This window comes from Leptopilina heterotoma, unplaced genomic scaffold (genome assembly GCF_015476425.1).
Source record: "Leptopilina heterotoma isolate Lh14 unplaced genomic scaffold, ASM1547642v1 Lhet_220, whole genome shotgun sequence".
Classification (NCBI taxonomy): Eukaryota; Metazoa; Arthropoda; class Insecta; order Hymenoptera; family Figitidae; genus Leptopilina; species Leptopilina heterotoma.
In genome coordinates, this window is record NW_025110938.1 from 734,516 (window position 1) to 760,073 (window position 25,558).

Here is a 25,558-nt window from a genome sequence, read left to right on the forward strand (position 1 = left end):
TATCATAAATTAAATAAAAGATAATAAATTAAATTAAAAATAGAATTTAAATAATAAATTCAATTTAATAAATTTTCATGTGACTTTGACAGTCACTCAACAAATTTTTACTTCCACATTCACTCAAAAAAAATTGACTTTTATACAAAAAATTCCTACTTTGAGTAAAAAAAATTATTGAATTCACTCAACAAAATTTATTTTCCTTTAAAACATTTCAATCAAATTTTCAATTTCAATCAAAAATTGACACTTTTATTAAAAAAAATTCCACATTCCCTAACAAATTATCACTTTGAATTTGACTCCAATAATTCTATTTTTACTCGAAAAAATTCTCACTTTCACTAAAAAAAATATTAACTTCATTCAAAAAAATTTATTTTCCTTAAAAAAATTTTACTTTTATTCAAAAAATTTCTCAATTCAGTAAAAAATTATTGACTTCACTCAAAAAAATTTATTTTTCCTAAAAAATTCTCACTTTCATTAAAAAAATGTTGAATTTTATTGAAAAAAATTCTTACTTTCACTTTCGCTCTACAAATTGTCACTTTCACTCATCAAATTTTCACATTTATTAAAACCATTTTCATTTTTACTAAAAAAAATTTTAATCTTCAATAGAAAAATTTTAATTTCACTTAAAAAAGTTCAGTTTTACTCAAAAAATTTAATTTTTCTTAAAAAATTCATACTTTTACTTTCATACAAAAAATTCCTAGTTTCAGTAAAAAAAATTATTGACTTCACTCAACAAAATTTATTTTCCCCAAAACATTTCAATTAAATTCTCAATTTCAATCAAAAATTGACACTTTTATTAAAAAAATTTCACATTCCATAACAAATTTTCACTTTCACTTTGAATCCAATATTTTTATTCTTACTAAAAAAATTCTCACTTTCACTAAAAAAAAATATTAACTTCACTCAACAAAATTTATTTTCCCTAAAAAATATCAATCAAATTCTCCATTTGAATCAAAAAAATTTCATTTTTATTACAAAAAATCCAAATTCCCTATCAAATTTTCACTTTCATTTCGATTCCAATATTTTTAGTTTTACTCAAAAAAATTCCCATTTTCACAAAGAAAAATATTAAGTTCACTCAGAAAATTTATTTTCCTTAAAAAATTTCTTTTTTATTTAAAAAATTTTACATTCGCTAAAAAGTTTTCAGTTTTCACTGTCACTTTAACTCAAATATTTCTATTTTTATTCAAAAAATTGACACTTTCATCCAAAAAATTCTCACTTTTACTAAAAAAAAATTTATTTCCCCCAAAAAAATTGTCAATTTCGATCAAAAAATTTTCGCTTTTATTAAAAATATTTCACATTCCCTAAAAAAGTTTTCACTTTTATTTTTACTCAAAAATTCCCACTTTCACTTTAATAATGTTCACTTTGATCCAAATTCCAAAATAATTTTCAGTTTTACCTGAAAAAAATTTGAAAACTAATATAATAAATTAAATTAATACCTAATAAATTTAATTAAATAAATATAAGGCGTTTGATTAAATAAATTTTAAAATAAAATCCATTCTCAAATCTAATTATTTTATTATTTTTCGTCAATCCTGTTTTTCAATTGATAATTAATTATTCCTTGTAATATGTTTAAAACTTTTAAATTTTGTCAAAGTTAATAAATTTTTGTTCAAAAATTGAAAAAAAGTTTTTCTTTACATTGTAAAATGAAAATACAAAAGTAAATGCGCTCTAATTAGGTCTCGTCATTTATTTTTAATGTGAAACTTAATAATTTATTGCATATCGATCCTAGAAAAGGGATTTCTGTTTGTCAAAGTCATTAATAATCGATGGTGAATGTAAATGTAAACTTAAATGAGAAGCATGTGGGTCAAAGAACGAGTTCGCGAACTAGAAATGCTTTTGCGATCAACAGACTCGATGACGTCGTGACGTGACGCTCGAAACTATTCTTAGCACCACCGACGCATTCAATTTATCGTAAAAATAGAAATATATTTAATGTCAATGATAATTGTGATGTGATAACCAATAAAAAAAAGACCCAGTTTCCCTTTATTCCTATAATTTTTATAATTGAAGTTTGTACAATTTTTTTTTCCTTTTCACTGTTAAAAATAATACTCTCGTCGTAAATAAGAAAATATTTAGTTTCAAAAATATTTTTAAATTAAATAAATAAATAATTTATTAAAATAATATCTAAATAATAAATTAAATAATAAACAGAATGCAGAGGATGGAAAAAAATCCTACAAAAGAATGATGAAAAATTTATAAGGATATTAAAATTTTTCAATTCGAATTGAGCTTCTGAATGTATCGATTCAAAACGTTTCGTGGCAGCTTATCGAAACTTTGTCTGTACTCCTGTCTTGCTGTGAGCAAATCCAAACGATACGAATTTCCAGGAAAAATGCTCTACATTTCAAGAATCATTTATAAAAGTTTTCCAGAATTGTCTTGAATTTTGAATTTCCTTTCCCTTGTTCGCATTTATCAAAGATTTCAAAGGTGAAACAATTTCAGTTAAATTTTTGCTTTTTCAATTTTTTTATTTCACGTATTTATTTTTATGTAAATTTTTATTTACTTTATGCTATTATTTATAATAATATAAATAATAATATTAATAAATAATAATATTAATTAGCAATAATTCGCAACAAACTTTTTAGAATAAAATTAGCAATTTTAAAAATAATAGAATTTAAAAATTTACAATTCAAATTATTATTGCAAACATAAAAAAAATTCAATTTTGTAAAAATTACAAATAATTGCAGAAATTCAATTATTTTCAAGAGTGATAAAATTCTTCTCATAAAATTCAATTATCTTTCAAATTTAGAAAAAAAACTCGTCAAAATCCCAATTATCTTTATAAATAACAAAATTCTTCCCCAAAGTTCAATTATTTGCAAATCAATTTCAAATTCCCAAAAATAGTACGCAAACATTTAATTATTTTCATAAATAATTAAAATTGCTCAGGAATTCAATTATTTACAAATTTTTTATAAATTCCTTTGCAATTATTCAATTATTTTTATAAATAATAAAATTTTTTTTAACAAATTCAATTATTTTTATAAAAAAAAAAAAATTTATTAAAAAATAATTAAAAATTGTAGAAAATAATAATTGATTTGAAATGATGAAAATAATTTTGAAAAAGTTACTGTAATAATATTCTTATAATACAAAACAAATGATTTTATCACTTGATCATCTTTAATTATTAATTATTATAAAACATGAAGATATCGATCACTCCGAGTCTTCGACTCGGAGCAATCGCTGTCTTTATGTTTTACAAAAAATATTCTTATAAATTATTGATTTTAAAAAGATTTGAAATTCAATGTTTTCAAAAATTTTTATTCCTACGGAAAAATAATATTTAAATATTTATTTAAAAAAAAGTTATTGATGTTTTTGAATAATTTTTACAAATTAAAAAAATTCGTAAATAAATGTAACAGAACATTTTTTTGAGTAAAATTTTTTCCTTTCTTTTCTAAAAATTTAAAAAGTTTCAATTTCATTTTCAATTAAAAGTTTGTAATTGACAAATAGAATAGAATATGTAATGTTTCTTTTCCAAAAGAAAAGAATGAGTTTCTGAATAATATTGTTATTGAGAAATATAAAGTACACATAAAATTTTCTATTTCTTATTTATAATTTTACATTATGTTAGTTACTTTATTTTATTTACTTTATTCTATTTGCTTTATTTTATTTACTTTATTTATTTGCTTTACTTAAATTGTTTTATTTTATTTGCTTTATTTTATTTGTTTTATTTTATTTGCTTTATTTTATTTGCTTTATTTTATTAGTTTTATTTTATTCACTTCATTTTATTTTTTATTTTTATTAAACCAAAGAAAAAATTATTTAAAACTCTTTTTTTCTCGAACTGAAAGAAAATATTAGAAAATACTAATATTCTATAGTCATTGAGATAATCTAGAACAAAGGATCCATTCTATTTGTTATTTTGTTTTCTGATTTTTAATTAACAGCCACTTTCTCGTCCAAGTGCAGACAAATTTAAGTACATTTACCTGTAATTAAAAAAATTTAATTAATTCAAGTCTATACTTGAAATGAATACACTAGAAAACAATTTTTATTTAAATTTTTCCCCTAGAAATTTGCGTTTAAATAATATTTTTTTATTCTTAAAAATTCGATCTATTGGGAATTCAAACTATAATCAGGTTTGACGGTCCCCTTTGTTTACAAATTTTTAGAGAAAATGAAAAAGAATTTGTTGAATTTTTGTATTTAAAATATATTTTTATTACCCTCGACGCATTCATAGGAACAGCATTGATTTGGTACTCGACATTGAATATCTTTTGGACGGCACACAGCATTAGCTACAGATGCAGTGAGATAATTCACACAAAATACGACAAATATAATTCCAAATTTATTCATTTTTAAATTTTTTCTCCTCCTTTTTTCTTATTTTTTCTTTTCTTTTTTCTTTTTTTTCTTTTTTTCTTTCCTTTTCTTTTCTCTCTATTTTTTCTTTAACAATTAAAACTTCTTTAAATCGATATTTATTTCTTGAAATATCATACGACAGTGTATACAAAACAACACCTGCGCTAATGCAATTTCTGATTATTTTTTTCTTATCACCAAGATAAGAAAATTCAAACATTTCCTTGTTTTTAAAAATAAAAGTATAAACAAATGTTTATTTTCCACACAATGAGGATATTTTTTTTGGCATTTTTATAAAAACTTTCTGAAAGTTAGTTAATTTTTATTTTATAAAAACTTTCCAGTTCGTGTAAAATAAACTAAAAGTTAATCTATTAGCCTCATGTAACTTTAGTTCACATATTTGTTTTATATAGAAATTAATGGCTATTTCGCGTATTCAGAGTATAAAATCAATTTTGTTAATAACCGCATGACAGTCAATTTACAAATTTATATCCTAACGGGCAAAGTGTCATTAAAAACCATTAGTATACATGTTTCATTAAATTGAAATGTTTTAAAAAAACTTTCAAATGTATTATATAGACATTAATTTTATTGTAAATATTATTATATTTTAACAGAATATTTAACGTATGAATGACTTTATAATGTGATATCTATATACAATGGGGGTCGATTATGTAATTTTATTTTGTCCTTCACTTCCATTTTCACTTCCATTTTCACTTTCATTTTCTCTTTCGAGTATTTTCATTTTTATTTTTTAAGATTTTCATTTTTCCGTTTATTGTTCTTTTTTTACAGTTTTTTAGTTCTTCTTTTACTTTTTTTTTTCTTTTTTGCAATTTTTCTTTCATTTTTTTTTCAATTTCATTTTCACTATAGATATGAATATGAAAGTGAAAATGAAAATTAGACAAAGTGTAGAGATTTTATTTCTGGAAATTTCACTTTTACTCAAATATTTCGAGATTTTCACTTTCATTTTCATTTCCATTTTCATTTCCACTTCAATAGTTCATTTTTTACTTTCATTTTACATTTGAATATAAATGTGAAAGTGGTAATTTTTTAAAACATAAATGAAAATGAAAATGAAAATGAAAATGAAAATGAAAATGAAAATGAAAATGAAAATGAAAATGAAAATGAAAATGAAAAGAAATTACATAATAAAACCCCTGTTTTTTGTTTTAAAAAATAAACACAGAAAAATCTTCGAACTTTTTGACAAAGTGAATAATTCCGGGATATTTCGAAAAAATTTAATCATAATCATTACAAAAAATTATTATAAATGAATTACTCTCAAAAAAATTCTACTCTACAAAATATCGCTTTATTATCGTATAATGAGATTATAAATTTTCCCCAAAAGCGGATGTAATTATATGGTGTACACTTATTATTATTATTATTATTATTTTGTAGACAAAGAAAATGATTGCATTATAATAAAATGGAAAATTATTAAAGAAAAAGGATAAACACGATACGGTCTTCTTTTATGTTTCAGAGTTCGTGTTGAGTATTACGTGAATGAGAATACATTCAAGGAACGCCTTCAACTCTACTTCATCAAGAACCAACGCTCGAGTAAGTTAATTACCAGCAGTATCCTTGCATTGAAAGCGTGAATGGGACATGAAAACGAGTAAAATGTGCATATTGTATAGTTTCCCTTCAACCTTCTCTAACATATTTATAAGAAAAAGATAAGTTTCTCCAAGTCGCATTCACGATATTAGTACGTCATGATGTTTAAGTTAAATTAATGAATAATATTTTCTAAACTCTGTAATCTAAATTTTTTTTCGTATTTTTTCGTATTTCGGAAAAAGTATCTAACGAAAAGTCTATAATTTTGGCAAAATTTCTTCCTGCATTCGATTTTTTCAATTTATGATTTTTCATCTCTTATGGTGGGTGAAGAAAATACAAAAATTTTACTTTGGCTTATTGTGAACTCTTCTTCCTGAATTTAACTTTTTTTTTTGATTCGTTTTGTTTGCGGAGGTTTTTTCGTCTCCTTCTTAGTCTCTTTGGTGCAGATACACAATTGAGGAGGTGCTCCTTATGTCACCAGTGCAAAGGAGTAAATTAATTAGATTACTCTTCACTTTTCTCTGTATTCTTTTTATTATAACTGATTTATTATTATTTATTTTATTTACTTTCTATAATAATAACTGATTATTATTATTACTTATTATAATTATGATTATTATTATTATTTATTTTTTATTATAATAACAGATTTACTATTATTTATTTTTTATAATAATTACTAATTTATTATTATTTATTTTTTATTATAATAACAGATTTATTAATATTTATTTTTTCTTATAACAATTGAATGATTCCTATTTAATATTTATAGATGAATAAAACTAGACAAATTCTTCATCCCGGAATTAGGATAAATTGTAAATTGATCATAATATTCAATTGCAGAATATGCTAATAGCCATTAACATTAATTAAATTTGAAAATTATAATCTAAAACTGAAGACAAAGTTAAAAAATTTTTAACTTATATAAAATTGAGGTGGAAAAATTTTTAAAATGCATATAATGATGGAAAAAATTTTGTACTTTCTGACACTAATTAAAAAAAAATTTAAGAGTTTAAAAAATCCTACAAATTTAGTTTTCTTATGTATAAAAAAATTGTTTAGTTAAAAAGGTTTAAAAAGGCTTCGGAGATGAAATTATTTTAGCTATTGCATAAATTCATTTGAATAAATTTATTTAATTTTTTTTTTGAATGATAAGTAAATTTTTATTTTGAAAATGGTTAATATTTATTAGAGAGTAGATTTTATGAAATTAATTAGGACATAAAAATTGTTATTTTCGTGTTGAAATCCTCCTCGTTGAAAGTTCTGTCTGACCGTACATTTACTTCTACTACTTTCACTATTATTATAGAGTTTAAAGACCGATTTCTTCAAGTGCCTCTTTCTTTATTTGCAATTTTTCTTCAATTCAATTCTAATCAAAAAAATTTTCACATTCACACAAAAAATTTTCACTTTTACATTCACTGCAAAAAAAATTTACTTTGATTCAAAAAAGTCTCAAATATTTCTATTTTTACTCAAAAAATTATCACTTTAAGTAAAAAAAAAAAATAACTTCACTCAACAAAATTTATTTTTCATAAAAAATTTTCTATAAAGAAATTTCTCTCTTATTTTAAAAAAATTCCACATTCGCTAAAAAGTTTTCACTAGCATTTTCACTCAAACATTTCTATTTTTATTTAAAAAAATTGTTACTTTCACTCAAAAGATTCTCACTTTCACTAAAAAAAAATATTAATTTCACTCAAAAAAATTTATTTTCCCCCAAAAAATTGTCAATTTCAATCAAATAATTTTCGCTTGTATTAAAAAAATTTCACATTTCCTACATAAGTTTTCACATTCACTTTGACTCAAATATTTTTATTTTTAGTCAAAAAATTCTCACTTTCACTAAAAAAAAAAAATATTAACTTGACTCAAAAAAATTTATTTTCCCTAAAAAATTTTCAATTTTGATAAAAAAAATTTCTCTCTTATTTAAAAAATTCTATATATTTGCTAAAAAGTTTTCACTGTCACTTTGACTCAAATATTTCTATTTTTATTCAAAATTTGTTATTTTCATTAAAAAAATGCTCACTTTCACTCAAATAATGTTCACTTTGACCCAAATTATTTTCATTTTCACTTCAAAAAAATGTTGAATTTTGAAGTGAAAGTAAAATTTTTTTCAGTGACACTGGGAATTTTTGGGTGAATTAAAATTTGAATTTTTTAAATTGAAATTGAAATTTAAAAAAAAGAGGGAATTATGAAAGTGAAAAATTTTGTAATGAAAGTTTTTTGTTTCAATTTGATATCCTTAAAAAAACTGTGATAAAAACATTTCATCTTTGCTTAAATATTAAAAATTATATTTTCAAACAAGAGGAAAGAATAAAAGTCGCTTAAAAATGTCTCTTTAAATCAAACAATGAACATTTAGAAATTACGTCAGATTTCTTTTAATTCTCGCACTGCCTTAATTAAACTTCCACGACAATATTGCGAATTGACTACTTGAATATAAGAGGAAAAAAGAATATTTTCTTTTGTTTTCAAATGTTGACTGGCTTTTATAATTCTCTTTCATTATGAAAATGAATCTTCAATCTTTTTTTTTAATGTAATTTATTTGTTTTTGCATTTTTAATTTCCAACAACTGGATGTATCCAAGTTCTCGGGTTTTAAAAAAGAAACAGTTATTATAAAAATAGAATTATTTTACAAAGAATTATTCTTTTTAAAAAAACAATTTTCAATTATTCAAGTTATAAAAATTGTGATGAATATATCATTATTCATATTTCAATAAGTAACATTTGAACAAATTTTCCATGCAAATAATCAAATTAAAGTGAAAATATATTGAAAATTACCATTTATTGATGAAATTGTTAATTATTTAACTGATAATGAAATATTATCGAATTCAGGTTATACATGACACATTTCGTGTATTTTTGTATAGTTACTGACCGATGAATCTTGCGAATATATTTTTGTTATTAATATCTCTTTTATATTTAATTTTATTTTTTTGGGAAAAAGGAGAAAAAACATTTTGTTCTTTTCACTATTTTCATTTGAATTTTCTTTTAATTCTGGACAATAAATTATTATAAGTGTAATTTTTTCAACTTTTTTCCACTTTTCCATTCGTTATTTTTAATTCCCTCGAAACCAAAGTTTCAAGCTACTAATACAAAATACCCACTAAAGCTGACTTTTTGTTTTGCTATTTGCCCAGCCGAAACCTAAGCTTGGAATTGAGTTCCGAACTCAGCTGTAACTGGAGACTCGGGGAGAAATTTATACTCTCCTACTTTGCAATAATCGACTTTTTCGGATTGATCACGTGATCAATTGATCAAAGAATTCTTTTTTTTTTTGGTTTTTTGCTAATACTTTTTGTAAATATATGTAATAAAAATAAAATAATTCAATTATTTTTAATACAATTTTAAGTAAATTCTTCGTAAAATGTAATTTTTCTTAAAAATTTTATTAAAAGATTGCTACTAAAAAATTGATTTTGGGAGAAATTACAAATGATTTCAGAAATTCAATTATTTTAAAAATTAAAAAAATTCTTGGCAAGAATTTGAATTACGTTCAAAAATTGAAAAAAATTCATTTTAAAAATTTCAATTATCTTTATATATAATTAAATTTTTCTACGAAATTCAATTATTTTTAAAAAATTTAATATTAATTCTTGCGGCAAAATTTCAATTATATTCAAAAATTGTTCTCAATTCGATTATTTTCAATATTTACTATTAATTTTTAACATTTACCAAAAGAATTCAATTATTTAAAAAAATATTTTCAAAAATTCAGAAATTCTTCGCAAATATTCAATTATTTTTGTAAATAATCAAAATTTTACAGGAATTCAATTATTTACAATTTTTTTAAAAGCTTCTTCGCAATTATTCAATTATTTTCATAAATAGCAAAATGTTTTACAGGAATTCAATTATTTTCAAAAATAATAAATCTCGTCTTTTTTTTTTCGTCGCAAAATTTTAATTATTTATAATGCAATTTTAATCAAATTCCTCGAAAAATGTAATGATTCATAAAATTTTTTTAAAAATTCGTCAAAAGAATTGAATTATTTAAATATTTTCAAATATTTTTAAAAAATCTACTATTTTAATGAAATATTTTAAATGAATTCAATGTTTAAAAAAAATGTAATAAAACGCGTTGCAAGAATTCAATTATTTTCATAAATAATACAATTTTTTACAGAATTTCAATTATTTAAATAAAATGTAATAAAAATTCTTTACAAGAATTCAATTATTTTCCTAAATTATAAAATTCTTCACAGGATTTCAATCATTTTTAATACAATTTTCAGTAAATTCTTCTAAATGTGTAATTAGTTTCAAAAATATTCCTAAATCAATTATTATTTAAAATTCATGCTATAATGCTTTTGATATTCAATTATTGTGTAAAATCTTAACTGAAATTCATATTTAAATCAATTTTTATTAGAAAATTCTACGAGAATTCAATTATTTAATTACAAAAATAAATAAATTATTGAATAAATTAATGTTTTTAAAAATTGAATCCTCATAAAGAATTTAATAAACAAATTTTTAAATAATTAAATTTTTTCAACGAATTTTAATGTGTTTGATATTTTTATGTTTGTCAATAATTTAAATTTTCATAAAATTAAAAAAAAATTAAATTATTTCCATAAAATTAAAAAAAAATTAAATTATTTGCAAAAATGTAATAAAATTCGTTACAAGAATTCAATTATTTTTATAAATAATAAAATTCTTCGCAAGAATTCAATTATTTTTACAAGTAATAAAATTTTTTACATGAATTCAATTATTTAACAAAAATGTAATTAAACTTTTTCAAAAAGATTAATTATTATCTAAAATTTTAACTAAAATTCATTTTTAAATCAATTTGGAATTAAAAATTCTACAAGAATTTAATTATTTTAAATAGAAATAAATTTTTCTCAAAATTGAATTCTCTTAAAAAATTTTATCAACAAATTTTTTAATAATTGAATTTTTTCGATGAATTTTAAATTAAAGTTTTAAAGAATAATTACATTTTTCTAGGAATTCGATTAAAATTGTATTTTAAAATAATTGAAATTCAAGGATGAATTTTATTATTCATGAAAATAATTGAATCTCGGTAAAAGATTTTATTATTTATTAAAATAATTTAATGTTTGCTTTAAATTTTATCAACATTTTGTTAGATAATTGGAATGTTTGGAGAAATTTTATTATAAAATAGTAGATAATGAAAATGATTGAATTGAAGAAAATTTTTGAAAAAAATTGAAATTTTGTACAAGAATTTTATTAAAATTTTTGAAAATAATTGAATTTTGGAGAAGAATTTTATGAAATTTTAGAGAAGAATTTTATTATTTTCAAAGATAATTGAAATTTTGACGTGGCATTTTTAAAAACTTTTGAACATAATTGAATTTCTGCGAGGAATTTTATTACTTTTGAAAATAATTTAATTTCTGCGAGGAATTTTATTATTTTTGAAAATAATTGAATTTCTGCGAAGAATTTTATTAACTTTTGAAAATAAATTGAATTTCTGCAATCATTTGTAACTTTTTTCTAAATTCAATTTTTTCCAGTACTTTAATAAAAATCCTTCACTTTTCCCTGATTTCCCTGACCTATGACAACCCTGGAAATGTTAAAATATTTTTAAAATAAAAAACTTTGAAAATTTTCATGGAAACTCCACGGAAATTTAAATGGAGAAGTTCCATGGAATTTCCAGTGGGTACTTTCATGGAATTTTTCGACGTGGGTCATTTCTTTTTTTTTTATTGTTTTTATTAATAAAGGATTAATAGCTTTTTATCTTGCTGTATATATAGAGTCAAAGGTCAAATTCCTGTAAAAGAAAAGCTCTTTATTTGAAGGCAGGGATTAGACAGACTACGATAAATCACAATCAAGAGGCTTGCCGTTGAGGCTGGTTGTAAATAAGCTTCAAGGATCCGGAAATACAGGAAAAAAACATTTTTCAAAGATATCGAGATATTTTATTCCCTTTGATAAAGAAATCACAGACATTCTTCTATTAATAAAAATTTTTGTCGTACATTTTTATTAGGAAAAATTTCTTTTTTTTTTGCTAATTTCTCTTTTTTATCGTATATTTTTATTAGGAAAAAATTTCCTTTTTGCTGATTTCTTTTTTTTTGTCGTACATTTTTATTAGGAAAAAATTTCTTTTTTTTTTGTCGTACATTTTTATTAGAAAAACATTTATTTTTTTGCTACTAAAAATGTACTAAAAAAAATCAATTTTTCTCTATTTTTACTCTTGAAATTTGCCAATTTTTCTTTGAAAGGAAATTTTCTATATAAAATCTTTAAAAAAAAAAAAAATTTTAACTTGAGACGTGTGGAAGATAACGAAGTACTTAAAGCTCAAGCTATTTATAGTAAACTGACGGGAGAAACTTTTTCAGTAGTAAAAACATAATATGCTCAGACACAAGAAATGAGAGGCTTTCGCAGTTTTATGAATTCTCTTCGCTTTTATCGTTTACATCGAAACAGTTATTCTTTTTCTTCTTTTTCTTATTAATTATTCCTGTCCATTGCCAGATTACATTTACAAATAAAAAAATCATGCTTACTTTTCTGCGTAATCTCAAGTTACTCGGCGGAAAAATCGTTGATTTTAATTACACTCGGCTTGGATATCGGTTGCAATTTTTATAAAAAGAAATAAAAAAAAAATTCTAAGATGCTTCGAGATTTTAATGGAAAAATATTGAAATAATTTTCTCTATTTTTCCATAATATTGAATTACAAACAATTTGGAATTAATTGAATGGAATAAATTAAATTTATAGCAAAGAAAAATACTATTTTTGGAACAATTAAAAAAGTATTTACTTTTTAAAAAGTAAATTTTGAAAAAATTTTTTTTTTAAATTAAATACTTTTTTAATTGTACCAAAAATATTTGAATTTAATTTTGTTTTTGTATTAAGAATTCTCTATTTTTAAACATATAAGGGTTTTGCTTGGAAACACACAAAAATAGATGTTAACGTGCTTTAAAAAGTTAATTGGAGAAAAATTTTAAAAACAATTCAGCGGAAAAATCTAATAGAAAATTCTCGATATACTTTGAGGTATATAGAATTTTGTCGATATCAGATATCAGATCAAAGTGGAACATAGACCGTGTCAAACTTAACACACCCTGTGTGTGGGCAGGTAGAAGGTTGAAACTGGCGTGTGAACCTGTAGTTGCGCAAGCCTTTGTGGCTATTCAATGTCGATGTGAAAGTCCTCAACCACACAGAACAACCGCAAGGAAGTAAATATTTGTCACAAATTCCTTTCATTATTTCCAATCATTTTATTTTCGTCTTTTTTTATTTTCTTATTATTCCATTTTCTCCTATTTTCAAATCAATATTTATAATGTCTCAATAATTCTTCGAAGAAATATTTTTTTCTGTTTCTGTTTATGTTTCCCATATTATTACAAATTATATGTACTACTGACAAAATCTTTCAATTATCAAAGGCAGAAATATTTTAGGACACCAAAGATTGTGATTATATTCAAAATATAGAAATTTTGGGGATTTAAAATATTTTTACCATTGTTGACTTCGCACTCGATAATTAATTTTAAAAAAGTAGCAAAAAATAGCTTTCAAACTAAACAAAGGTAAAAAAGTAACTATCGAAAAATTAAGCTTGATTTAATTCAAGCGAAGAATTTTATAAAAAATTTTAAATAATTGATTTCTTTCGACTAATTTTATGCAAATTGTAATTTTAATAATTGAATTCCTGAGCAATTTTTATTAGAAAAGAATTGAAGTTTTACGGAAATTTTTACAAAAAAATTTTTAAATAATTAAAATTCCAAGAAAAAATTTATAACTTTTAAAAATAATTGAATTCTTATAAATAATTATTTATGAAAATATTTGAATTTCGCAAACAATTTAATTAAAATGCCTCAAAATAATTGAATGTTTGGGAATAATTTTGTTATTTATCTTTAATAATTCAATTCTTCCGAAGAATTATTTATGTAAATAATTGAATTCTTGGGAAGAATTTTATGAAAATCTGAAATAATAATTGAATTGTTTCAAAAAAATTTAATTAATATTGTATTTAAAATAATTGATTTCTTTCAAACAATTTTATTAAAATGTTTAAAAATAATTGAATTCCTGTGAAAAATTCTAAAATTTTTGTAAATAATAATTGAATTCTTCCATAGAATTTAAAAAAGACATTTGTTTAAATAATTGATTTTTTTGTAGAATCGAAATTAAACTTTTAAGAATAATTACTTTATTTGAGCAATTCCTATAAAATTGTAGTAAAAATAATAGAATTATAAAAAAAGAGTAAAACTTCGTCTGACTAAAATTTTCTGTAACTACTTAAATATTTCAAAATTAATTGGATTGTATATAATTTTCATAAATAAATGAACTTCAAAAGGTTTTAATTAAATTTTTTGTAAAATATTAATATTAATAAATCAAACTCTACTGAAATTAGTTTAATTTTTAAAATATATTTAATTAATTATAAAAATAATAAATTCATAGAAGAATTTAAGTTAAAAACACTAAAAAAAATTGAATTTTGAAGAAGTTGCAAATGTTTGCAGAAATTCAATTATTTTCAAAAATTATAAAAGTTTTCGCACAAATTCAATTATGATTAAAATTTTTTTTAAATTCTTATCAAAATTTCAATTATTTATTTATTTCAGTATCAAAGTGCATACAGTTATCTTTATAAATAATATAATTCTTCTCTAAAATTCAATTAGTTATGTAAATAATTGAATTCCTGCGAAGAATTTTATTAAAATCTAATAGAATAATTGAATTTAATAAAAAAATAAAATTGAAATTCTATTTAAAATAATTTTTTTAAAACTTTTATTAAAATATTTGAAAATAATTGAATTCCTGTGAAAAATTCTAATATTTTTGTAAATAATTTAATTCTTCCAAAGAATTAAAAAAAAAATATTTTTTGATATAATTAATTTTTTTGAGGAATCGAAATTAAATTTTTAAGAATAATTACATTTTTTGAGCAATTCCTGTAAAATTTTATTAAAAATAATTGAAATCCTGTGATGAATTTTATTATTTATGAAAATAGTCGAATAGTTGCTAAGAATTTTATTAAAATTTTCAAAAATAACTAAATTTCTGGAAGCAATTTTGTTATTTATGAAAATAATGAAATTATTGCGAAAAATTTCATTAAAATTATCAACAATATTTAAATTTATTAAAATATTTGAAAATAATTGAATTCTTGTGAAAAATTCTTATATTTTTTCAAAATAATTGAATTCCTGTGAAAAATTCTTATATTTTTTGTAAATAATTGAATTCTTCCAAAGAATTTGAAAAAAATATTTTAAATAATTGATTATTTTCAGGAATCGAAATTAAATTTTTAAGAATAATTACATTTTTGAGTAATTCCTGTAAATTTGAATTAAAAATAATTGAAATCCTTCGATGAGTTTTATTATTTATGAAAAGAATTGAACAGTTGCAAAGAATTTTATTATAATTTTCAAATAGAATTGAATTCATGAGAAGAATTTTATTATTTGTGAAAATAATTGAATTATTGCGATGAAACTTATAAAAAATTGTAAATAATTGAATTTCTGTGAAAAATTTTGTTATTTATGAAAATAATTGAATTGTTCGTCAAAATTTTACAAACATTGTTTTAAATAATTAATTTTTTCAAAATATAATAAATATTATGAAAATTTTATTTTGAATAATTGAATTCTTGCGTGGAAAACTTTGTTTTTGAAAATAATTGAATTTTTCGATTTATTAATTTAAAACAATATTAAAAATAATTGAAATTCTTCGACGAGTTTCATTATTTATAAAAATAATAATTGAATTCTTGATTTTTTTAACAAATTTTTTTTTTAAAAAATTGAATTTCGATGAAAAATGTTATTATTAGTAAAAGTAATTGAATTATTCTGAAGAATTGTATAAAAATTTTGTTAAATAATTGATTAATTTCATTTTTTAGAAATTTTTTTGAAAATGCTATTCTAAATTAATTGAATTCATGTGGAAATTTTATTATTTATGAAAATAATTGAATTTTGGATGAATTTTATCAATTTCTTTTTAAATTGAATTCTTTTTGCGAAATTTTATTATTTTATTTTTTGTCCACAATTTTGACCATAGTTAAAGTATATAAATCAGGTTTTTTTATATTTTTCTTATTAGCCATGGTTCGATAGATATGAACCATGTTTAAAATACATAAATTTTTTTGTTTTTTAAATTCGAAAACAAGGTGAAGAAAGAATGTCTTTTTGGTTTCAGGTCTGAGGATACGTTTAGCCAATCTTTTTTTCAAACTACTAACATGCTTCCTGTACATTTTTCGTGTTGTCACCGACAACGATCCAACGTTCGCCGCATGGTGAGTAGTATTAATTGAAAAAAAAATCAAAATTTACTATTTCCCAGTTTATAATGTAATTTTCGAGTTAATAAAACCGAGAAAAAAAAATCTTAAGGAAAATGGGAATTTATAAAATGAAGTGTATAGTTGGTCGGGGAAAAAAATAGTAGATATGAGGCTAATCATCGTTATACATTGTCAAGGAAAAGAAAGTGAGATTTGACAGGAGGCAATTTGTTTTTATGGCAAAACGCCAGGGAGAAAAGACGCCAATATTGCTTCAACGATGTGAAGCGTTTTTTAGCTTCAAATATCCTTGACTGTGTTCCTTCTTGCATTTTTTTTCTTTTCTTCTTTTTTTTTTGTTTGCTTCTTACAGTTACGGCTGCACTGCCGGCAACAAGAGCGAGTTCCTTGTGTCGAGACATCTCACAGGAGAAGAGTTCCAAGACAATCCAACCATCAACTGGGACGCAATCCTGTGGGTGAGGAGACCCCTGGAATTGTGGATCGTTCAAGTGATTCTGGCGATAATATCACTGACAGAGACGTTGTTACTCGCTTATCTGGGATACAAGGTAAGTTTATTTATCTTTCGGTTACGGTTTATATTCTTCCTAACAAGTCTCGAATTAACTTTTTTTCCTTCCTTCTTCTCCTTGTAATATCTTATCCAAAATATGACAATTTGCCACCAAAATGCAATAGGAACAAAATTACGTTTTTTGGGAAAATTGTAGAATAACCTTAATAGCTAAAAATAGCTAAATATTCTAAATATCTTTGTGAAAAATTATTAAATCATAATTTTATTTATTTTTTATTCATTATTTTTTTACTTCAGCTGCATTTCATGGTTCGTATCGTTTCGTGCGCATTCGTGACGCGCCGAATTTTCACGACTCCGTCCGAAGAGTAACGAACTCACACGATCGAAATAAACAATCGCCATTTGCAATGTAATCTGTTGCACTTTGATTTTTTTAAAGAAAAAGAAATAAATTCTTATCCCAGATGAAAAAGTTTTATAGAATTTCACTAAAATCGTTCTATATGAATTCTAGTAAATACTATACAGAATTTCACTAGAATTATTCTTTAGAATAAATAGAATTTTTACATGAATTCTACTAAATTTTAGTGATTTTTATTAAAAAGAATTTAAATTCGTTAAATAGTATTTTTCAACTTTATATTATTGTGTAATTAAATTTTACATTTGATTTCTATGACAAATAAATAATTTATTAAAAAAATGAATTCTCATAAAGAATTTTATCATAACAAATTTTTAAATAATTGAATTCTTTTGACAAATTTTAACAAAAATTTTTATGAATAATTAATTGAATTCCTATGAAAAATTTTATTATTTATAAATATAATTCAAGTTTTGACAAGAATTTTTTTCAATTTTTCAACGTAATTCAATTTTTCCGAAGAATTTTCTTACTTTTGAAAATAATTGAATTTCTGCAATCATTTGTAATTTCTTCAAAATTCAATTTCTTTAGTGTTTTTAACTAAAATTCTTCTATAAATTTATTATTTTTAATAATTAAATATGTATTAAAAAATTCAACTAATTTCAAAAGAATTATAATTGAAAATGTTCAATAAAATTAGTTTTACAGAATTTTCAATTAAGAAGAATGAAAAATATAGATATTTTAAGATTTGGATTTGAAACCTTTTCAAAATTAAATTATTTCTAAAAATTCATTATATAATGCTTTTAATATTCAATTATTATCTAAAATTTTAATTAAAATTTATTTTTAAATCAATTTTCATTAGAAAATTGTACTAGAATTCAATTATTTAAATACAAAAATAAATAATTAATTGAACAATTGAATGTTGCTTAAAATTCATTTCTCATAAAAAATTGTATAATCATATTTTTAAATAATTGAATTCTTTTGACGATTTTTAATAAAATGTTTTGCAGAAATTCAATTATTTTCAAAAAAATTTCTAAAAACCCTCGTTGAGATTTCAATTATTTTTTACAAGTAGTAGCAAAATTTTTCTACAAAATTTAATTATTTTCAGGAATTTTAATTAAATTCTTTTCATAATTCAATTATTTTTATTAATAAAAATATTTATCTCAAAAATTCAATTATTTTCAAAAATTTTAATAAAATTCTTGGGAAAATTTCAATTATAATATTTTCAAAAATTTTCCTTAATTTAATGATTTTTAGTATATTTATTATTTTAATAAAATTTTCCAAAAGAATTCAATTATTTAAAAAAAATGTAATAAAATTCTGCGCAAACAATTAATTTTTTTTATAAAATAATAAAAATTTCACAAAAATTTCATTATTTACAAATTTTTTATAAATTTATTTGCAATATAATTAAATTATTTTTTATAAATAGTAAAATTTTTTACAGGAATTCAATTATTTTCGAAAATAGTAAAACTCATCGCAAAATTTCAATTATTTATAATACAATCTTAATCAAATTCCTCGATAAATGTAATTTTTATTAAAAATTTTGTTAAAATTCGTCAAACTAATTAAAAATTACTAAAATTTAGTGGAATTCATGTAGAAATTCTATAGAATCGTTTTAGTAAAATTCTATAGAATACTCACTAGAATTCATATAGAATGATTCTAATGAAATTCTATAGAACTTTTTTAGCTAGGATCAGAGAATTCGTAATTTAAAAAAGTTTATTAGAACTTTGATTATATATTGGAATACTATTTTCGGTCAACAATCTCAAAGAACTGAAACTAAAGTCCTTGAAACGTTTATTTGAGAGAAATTTGAGATTACGCCTCGTGAAAAAGTCTCTGAATTGCGGACGACTGGAAAATAAATACAGAAGATATCGTCTTGCATTTCGCGATTTCTTTCCTTGAGTTAGGTTCCTGTCTTCCTCTGTCTTCCTTTTGGAAGGAAAACTTTCGACAAATATGTTTACACGGGGGAGTACATTGGAAATCTTTTCTCGCGGACACTCTAGAGATATACGAATGTTCTAAAAATCTCTTCTCTCCAACTCGCTTTCTTTAAATCATATATATATGAACTTTTTTTTTCTTTACTTTTCTATTTACTTTTCTCAATCTCCATATTTTCTTCACTAAAATATCCTTTTATTTCTTTTATTTATAAAATTGTCATATTTTTAAAATAAACACAATTTTTTTTTTTGTCTCATCTCTCAAAAAGGAATTAAACACAAATTTTTTTATTTTTTAAAAAAAATTTGTGGAAAAACATGTTTTTATAAGTTTTGTGTATAAAAAGAGCTCTCGAAGCCGATAAAGCAAAACTGCAAAAGGATTTCTGTATAAACTTCAAGCGGAAGAATTTATCTGGAAAATATTTGGAGGCCTCAATTGCCAGTATTTTTTCTATTTTTAAGTCAACAAATAGAGAAATATAGTAAATATAAGAAAAAAAAATTTTTTTTGATTGATAAAAAAAGTTTCTTTGATCGTATTTTTGAAATTGGAAAAAATTTCAATTTTTCAAAGTATTCATTTATATTAATGTCAGTGCTGCAGATACGCGACAATCAACTAAAGGAGCATTAGTGTCGCAAATTGTAACAAATTTTCACTAAAAAAGAAAAAACCACTCGTTTTCAGAAACTTTTCATCTTCGTCCTGTCACTTACACTTGATTTATTGTCATATGCTCTTATCTCAAAAAAACCCTATTCATTTTTTTTCCTTTACACTCAAATGTTTCATTTTTGAATTTTTAATAAACGTTCTTATTTTTTTTAGTATGAAAAAAATTTCACTTTAATTTTGCTACAACATAATCTACACAATATTTTCAAAATTATTTATTTTCCTCTTAATTCGAAGTAAATTATCCAAACACAAATCCTTTTTTGAATAATGGAAAAAAATGTCACTTTTAAAATTAGAATTGTGAATTGTATGCTTTCAAGTGACTAACGTCATAAAATCGCGAAGGTATTAATAACGATAACGAAAAAAAAAACCTGGAGCTTGAAATAATCCGTTTATCTTTCTGCAGTCTCCTCTGATCCTTCTATTTGCGAACGGAAAATTTTCCTTTTCTTTGATTAGACGTGTGTGAATTTTTTTTTTGTCTAGTGGGGGTAGATTTTTACTGAAAAATGCTGCCTCTGAGGCACAATGGTTTCTCATATTTTTTAGTATATGGAATGGCACGTGCAAATTCTCCTTTCGTCAGCATTCCTTTAGGCGACAGATTTCAAGAATGGAAAAAACGAAAACTTTCTTTTATTCCATACAGAACATGAATTTGGCCTCGAGCGCACAACTTCAAGGATGTTTTTCTAAAAAAAAAAATACACATATAACGTGGTTTTGCAGAATCTACTCTTAAAACACTCTTTTAAAAGCCCTTTCTCATTTTATTGTTATGTAAATGATAAAGAAATTATTTTCAACAAACATATGCAATTTTGTTGTTAAAACTCACATTCATTTGCTAAAGTCGTTAAAGCACATGTAAATATGGAGGTTTTTGCATATGCAAATATTAGACAGTGGAAAATGTGCAATATAAAAAATAATTGTAAAATGAGGTCAAAATTGTGGAAATATTTTTTTTATAATCCCTTCTTAAGAAGCATAATTATTCATCATAAAAATTAAAAATAAATATACAAAAGGAAATGTTAATGTTTTTTTAGGTTTCATTATTATTATTTACTATTTCTCAATTTTTAACATAGAAAATATATTTAATATTATTATCCTTTTTGTACAATTCTTCAAAGTTTGAGACACGCAATGCTTCTTCAGTGATCGAACATATTTGCTGAGAAACTTTTCTCATTTTAAATGTTGACTGTATTTCAACAAAGGAATCTAAAAAGTTCATTTTCTATATAGAATTTCAGGTTTGTAATAAAAAATTCCGAACTTTATGAATAAATTAAATGATAACTTAAAAAAGAATATTTTCAATTTTTTTTAATGAAATTAAACAAACAACTGTTGAAACTTACACAAAGATATATTATTTATTTAAAAAATAATTCTATTAGAAAGTTAACTGATAAATAAAATATAATAATCGATTTGAAATAAAGAGAAAATGACGGAAATTTTTAATTAAAACGTTTGGAAATTCAAGTTCCAACAAAAGTTGAATTGAACTTACATAAAATATTCCGAATGGCATTTTCTTATTAAAAGAGTTTATTAAAATTGTTCCAATTTCGTTACATTTCAATTAATAAAACCTTTTGAGGCATCGAGATTAATATTTTCACTTGAATATAATAAAGTCTGTCACTTTAATCAATAAATTTTTTTCGTATTTCCACTTTGTGAATTTTTGTAAATATTATTTATCAGATTTATTTAAATTCAAATCTGTCACAATATTTCATTCTCGAAGAAAAGAAAGTAATGAGAGAAATTTATAAAACTTATTAAATGTATTATTAAATGCAAATGTATTAAAAACATTATTAAATTATTAAAAAAGAAAATTTCGTTAGATTTTAATGTTAAGTTTAGAATATTATTTCGAATAATTTCGACAGTGACTTCAAAGCAGAAGATTCTTCATTAAAATTTAATGAATGAAGAGATGACATTTTCCTAAGTCGCAATCAAGATATGCATCGCAAAACAGAGTCAATGTAAAGATGCAAACGGATGTAAATCTTGAAATTCACATTCACATTATTCAGATCAATCGTGAGATTGAAACTATTCGACAAGATTTTATTGGCTACTGTGAGAACAAAAAGAAGAAAAAACGAGTCCAAATGGAATTTTAACAGATAGAAGTTTTAAAATGCAAAAAATGCGAATAACTACGGTTTTCATTTAAATACAGGATTAATTTATTTTTCTAAGAAATTAATTAAAAAGAGAAAAGAAAAAATTTTAGAAAAATATAAAAAGTAATTTTGTTTTCCGAGTATTTAATTTCCGTGAAAGTAAATAGTGTATATATGATTCAAGAGACGAAATAAAGATAAAGCCAGTAGGAACTAAAAGAATATTAAAAAGGGGATTTTTTTTTTGGAAAAAAAGAATTTTATACTTACTTCACTAGACAGCTTTCTAGTGAAGCACGAAAAACAATTTTATTTTCTTTTTCCTCATGTAGAAACAATAATTTTATTTATTCTCAACAAAATCAGAAACAATTCTCATTTGTATTTTTAAAATAAACAATTTCAATTTAATTCAACTTCAAATTTTTTTTATCTTACAAAAAAGAAACAGATTTTATTGTTGAATAAATCTTATTTTCAACTTCACGTATGTCAAACTGTCTTTTTTAATGTCCACAGGGGAACATCTGGCAGCAACTTCTGTCTTTCCATTTCATTCTGGAATTAGTCACAACGATTCCTTTTACGGTTACAGTGAGTAAACTAATTTTAATTTCAAATATGAAACACTTAAAATTGTAAGTAAAATGTGTAAATATAAAAAACAATTTTCTTTCAAGTAAAAATAATTTATTCAGAAATATAATTAGTTTCATTCAGTTATTTATTTAATAATAAAAAATTGAGAAATAAACTTACTACCGTAAATCTTGATTAACTGCTAATAATTCTCTGCTCGAATTATAAACTTTCTTCTTCAACTTTTCAAAGATGCGTGGAGAAAAAAAATTTTTTTTTCCTTATTTATCTCGCCCTTTGAAAAACTGACTTTGATAATCAAACAATCTTCTTATAGAGGGCAAGAAAAAGAGTTTTCTTGTATTTGCAATCCAAGCAAGTTTGAAAAGTTAATACAATCTTCAGCGAAAGGAATCCTTCTATTATTCAACAAAGTGTGTCGGTAAAAACTTTTTAAAAGGTGAAACAACATTTTCAATATCGCAACAAACCTGGTCTTTAGTTTTGAAGCTTGTTAAACAAAATTGAATAGAACGATAAAGTTCAAAGCAAACGTATAATTTTTCGGACATTACTGCCAAGGGTTTTTTTGTTTTTGTTTCCAATTAATGTGTTTGGAATTTTTTGTGGTGCTTTTTTGTTTTCTCGAAATTGGTTTAGACTGACTCTTCCTGACAACTTATCTGTAAGGGATCTGGTGTATTTTTGTTTTCATTTACAATGGTTTAGACTTACTCTTCCTGACAACTTACCTGTAAGGGATCTATTGCTTTTTTGTTTTCATTCACATTGGTTTAGACTTACTCTTCCTGACAACTTTTTTGTAAGGGATCTGGGGCTTTTTTGTTTTCATTCACATTGGTTTAGACTTACTCTTCATGACAACTTTCTTGTAAGGGATCTGGGGCTTTTTTGTTTTCATTCACATTGGTTTAGACTTACTCTTCATGACAACTTTCTTGTAAGGGATCTGGGGCTTTTTTGTTTTCATTCTTATTGGTTTAGACTTACTCTTCCTGACAAACTTATGGGTTTGGAATTAGATGTATCTTTTGGTTCTTTGAAATTGTTTTAATTTTCCTGACAAACTTGAAGAAAAGACATTTTTTTAAGAATTTTTTTTTGGGTCGGTGCAAAGGATGAACGGCAATTTCCATCCAGGGCAATCTAAAACAAAAAGAATCAAAATGCAGTTATTAAAAATGATAATTCTTCCTCTAATGTAAAAAGTAGTAAAAATAATTATAAATACGATCAACTTGTGTTCTTCGCAGAAACAAAGGATCTGAATTAATGTTCCTTGTAACGGAATTTTATTCAAATTGCAGTGATACGGGTTATCGGAATAAAGCATTATTTCATTGAATAAGGGAAAGCAAAGCGATATAATGCATTACGTATACACTGTGTATGTTTATTATCCAAAGTAATTTAATTAGCTTAACCTCATTAGTTTGACAACGCAACTTGGGTAATATGCACGCATAGTCGTAAATCCTGGAAAACTTGATGGCTTTGTTGCGTCGCATAATAAATTAACAGATAGACATTAATGTCAAACGGACTGTAATCAAAAAAGTAAAGTACAAAAAAGAAAAAGAATTTCAAAATATCATGTGTCATAAAAGAGTATGTTTTTGTTTTCTTTTTGCATTAAAAAAAAACATCACCTGAAGGTAGTATTGGATTTTTAACGGCAAAAATCTCTTGTTCTTCTTTTTTTTCGCTGCGGATAGTAAATAACAATATGGTATTCAAAACAAAAACACAGTTTCCACTGAATTTTCGAAGAATTTAGAAAAATTTGAAATACCATCAGTAAATAGGCGAATTGAAATATTTACTATTCGGCCTTTGATGCTCAAAATCAGGCACAATGAGCAAACTTCAACTGGAATGCATTTACGTGAATATTTACCCCGTCAATATCTATACGGTTTACAAGAATTAGACATGCATCGTTTACCATCATATTCCACAGAGGATTTTATCTCCAACGCAAACATTTTATAAGTTTATATAAATACACAATTTATTAATCAATTTTTACTTCCATTAGAGCAACAAGAATTATTCATTTTTGAAAAATGATGTTTCGCCACAGAAGATCAATTTTATTTTCCGAAATGGATAATTTTTTTTGTACTTAGTGGTCATAAAAATATATGAAATATAACCAGGACGTTTATTATATATTATTATAATAAACTATCTATTTGAGAATTGAATTATGAATATAAAAACCTTGTTATAGTTTTTCTCGTGTCCAAGGTTAAAGTTTAGTTGTAATTTATTTTTAACTTTTCGAGTATAAAATCTTCAGGTACAATATGTAAATTATTTATATTTTTTAACAATTGTAGAATTTATAGAAATAGTTATAAATAGTGTTTACAACCTAGAGATCGTAACGAATATAATATTTTCAAGGCTCGTCTTTGCATTATTTTCAAGTCGTATACAAAATTATATGTATAAATACTATAACCAGAATCAAGTTTATTTATAGAAAGTCGCAATCTATTTGTAGCAAAGAAATTAATAACTGTCTCTATTTTACAAAGTAAAATAAATTTTGTTTCAATTTTCATAAATTTTAGATTATTTTATTTTTAATCGAAGTTAACGTAACGAAAAAGTAAGACAGAATTTTGAAATATGGAACA

The 25,558-nt window shown here is 22.6% G+C and overlaps 1 protein-coding gene across 18 annotated transcripts in view; it reads left to right on the plus strand.

Moving 5' to 3' along the window:
- LOC122502075 (potassium channel subfamily T member 2) overlaps positions 1 to 25,558 on the plus strand; it is a 234,450-nt gene that overhangs the window by 170,333 nt on the left and 38,559 nt on the right. For all 18 annotated transcript variants that reach the window (XM_043611946.1, XM_043611937.1, XM_043611942.1 and 15 more), the window contains 4 exons: positions 5,990 to 6,069; positions 16,462 to 16,561; positions 16,923 to 17,121; positions 22,833 to 22,907. In XM_043611946.1, the coding sequence (XP_043467881.1) occupies positions 5,990 to 6,069; positions 16,462 to 16,561; positions 16,923 to 17,121; positions 22,833 to 22,907 (454 nt within the window). The remainder of the gene's footprint in view (positions 1 to 5,989; positions 6,070 to 16,461; positions 16,562 to 16,922; positions 17,122 to 22,832; positions 22,908 to 25,558) is intronic.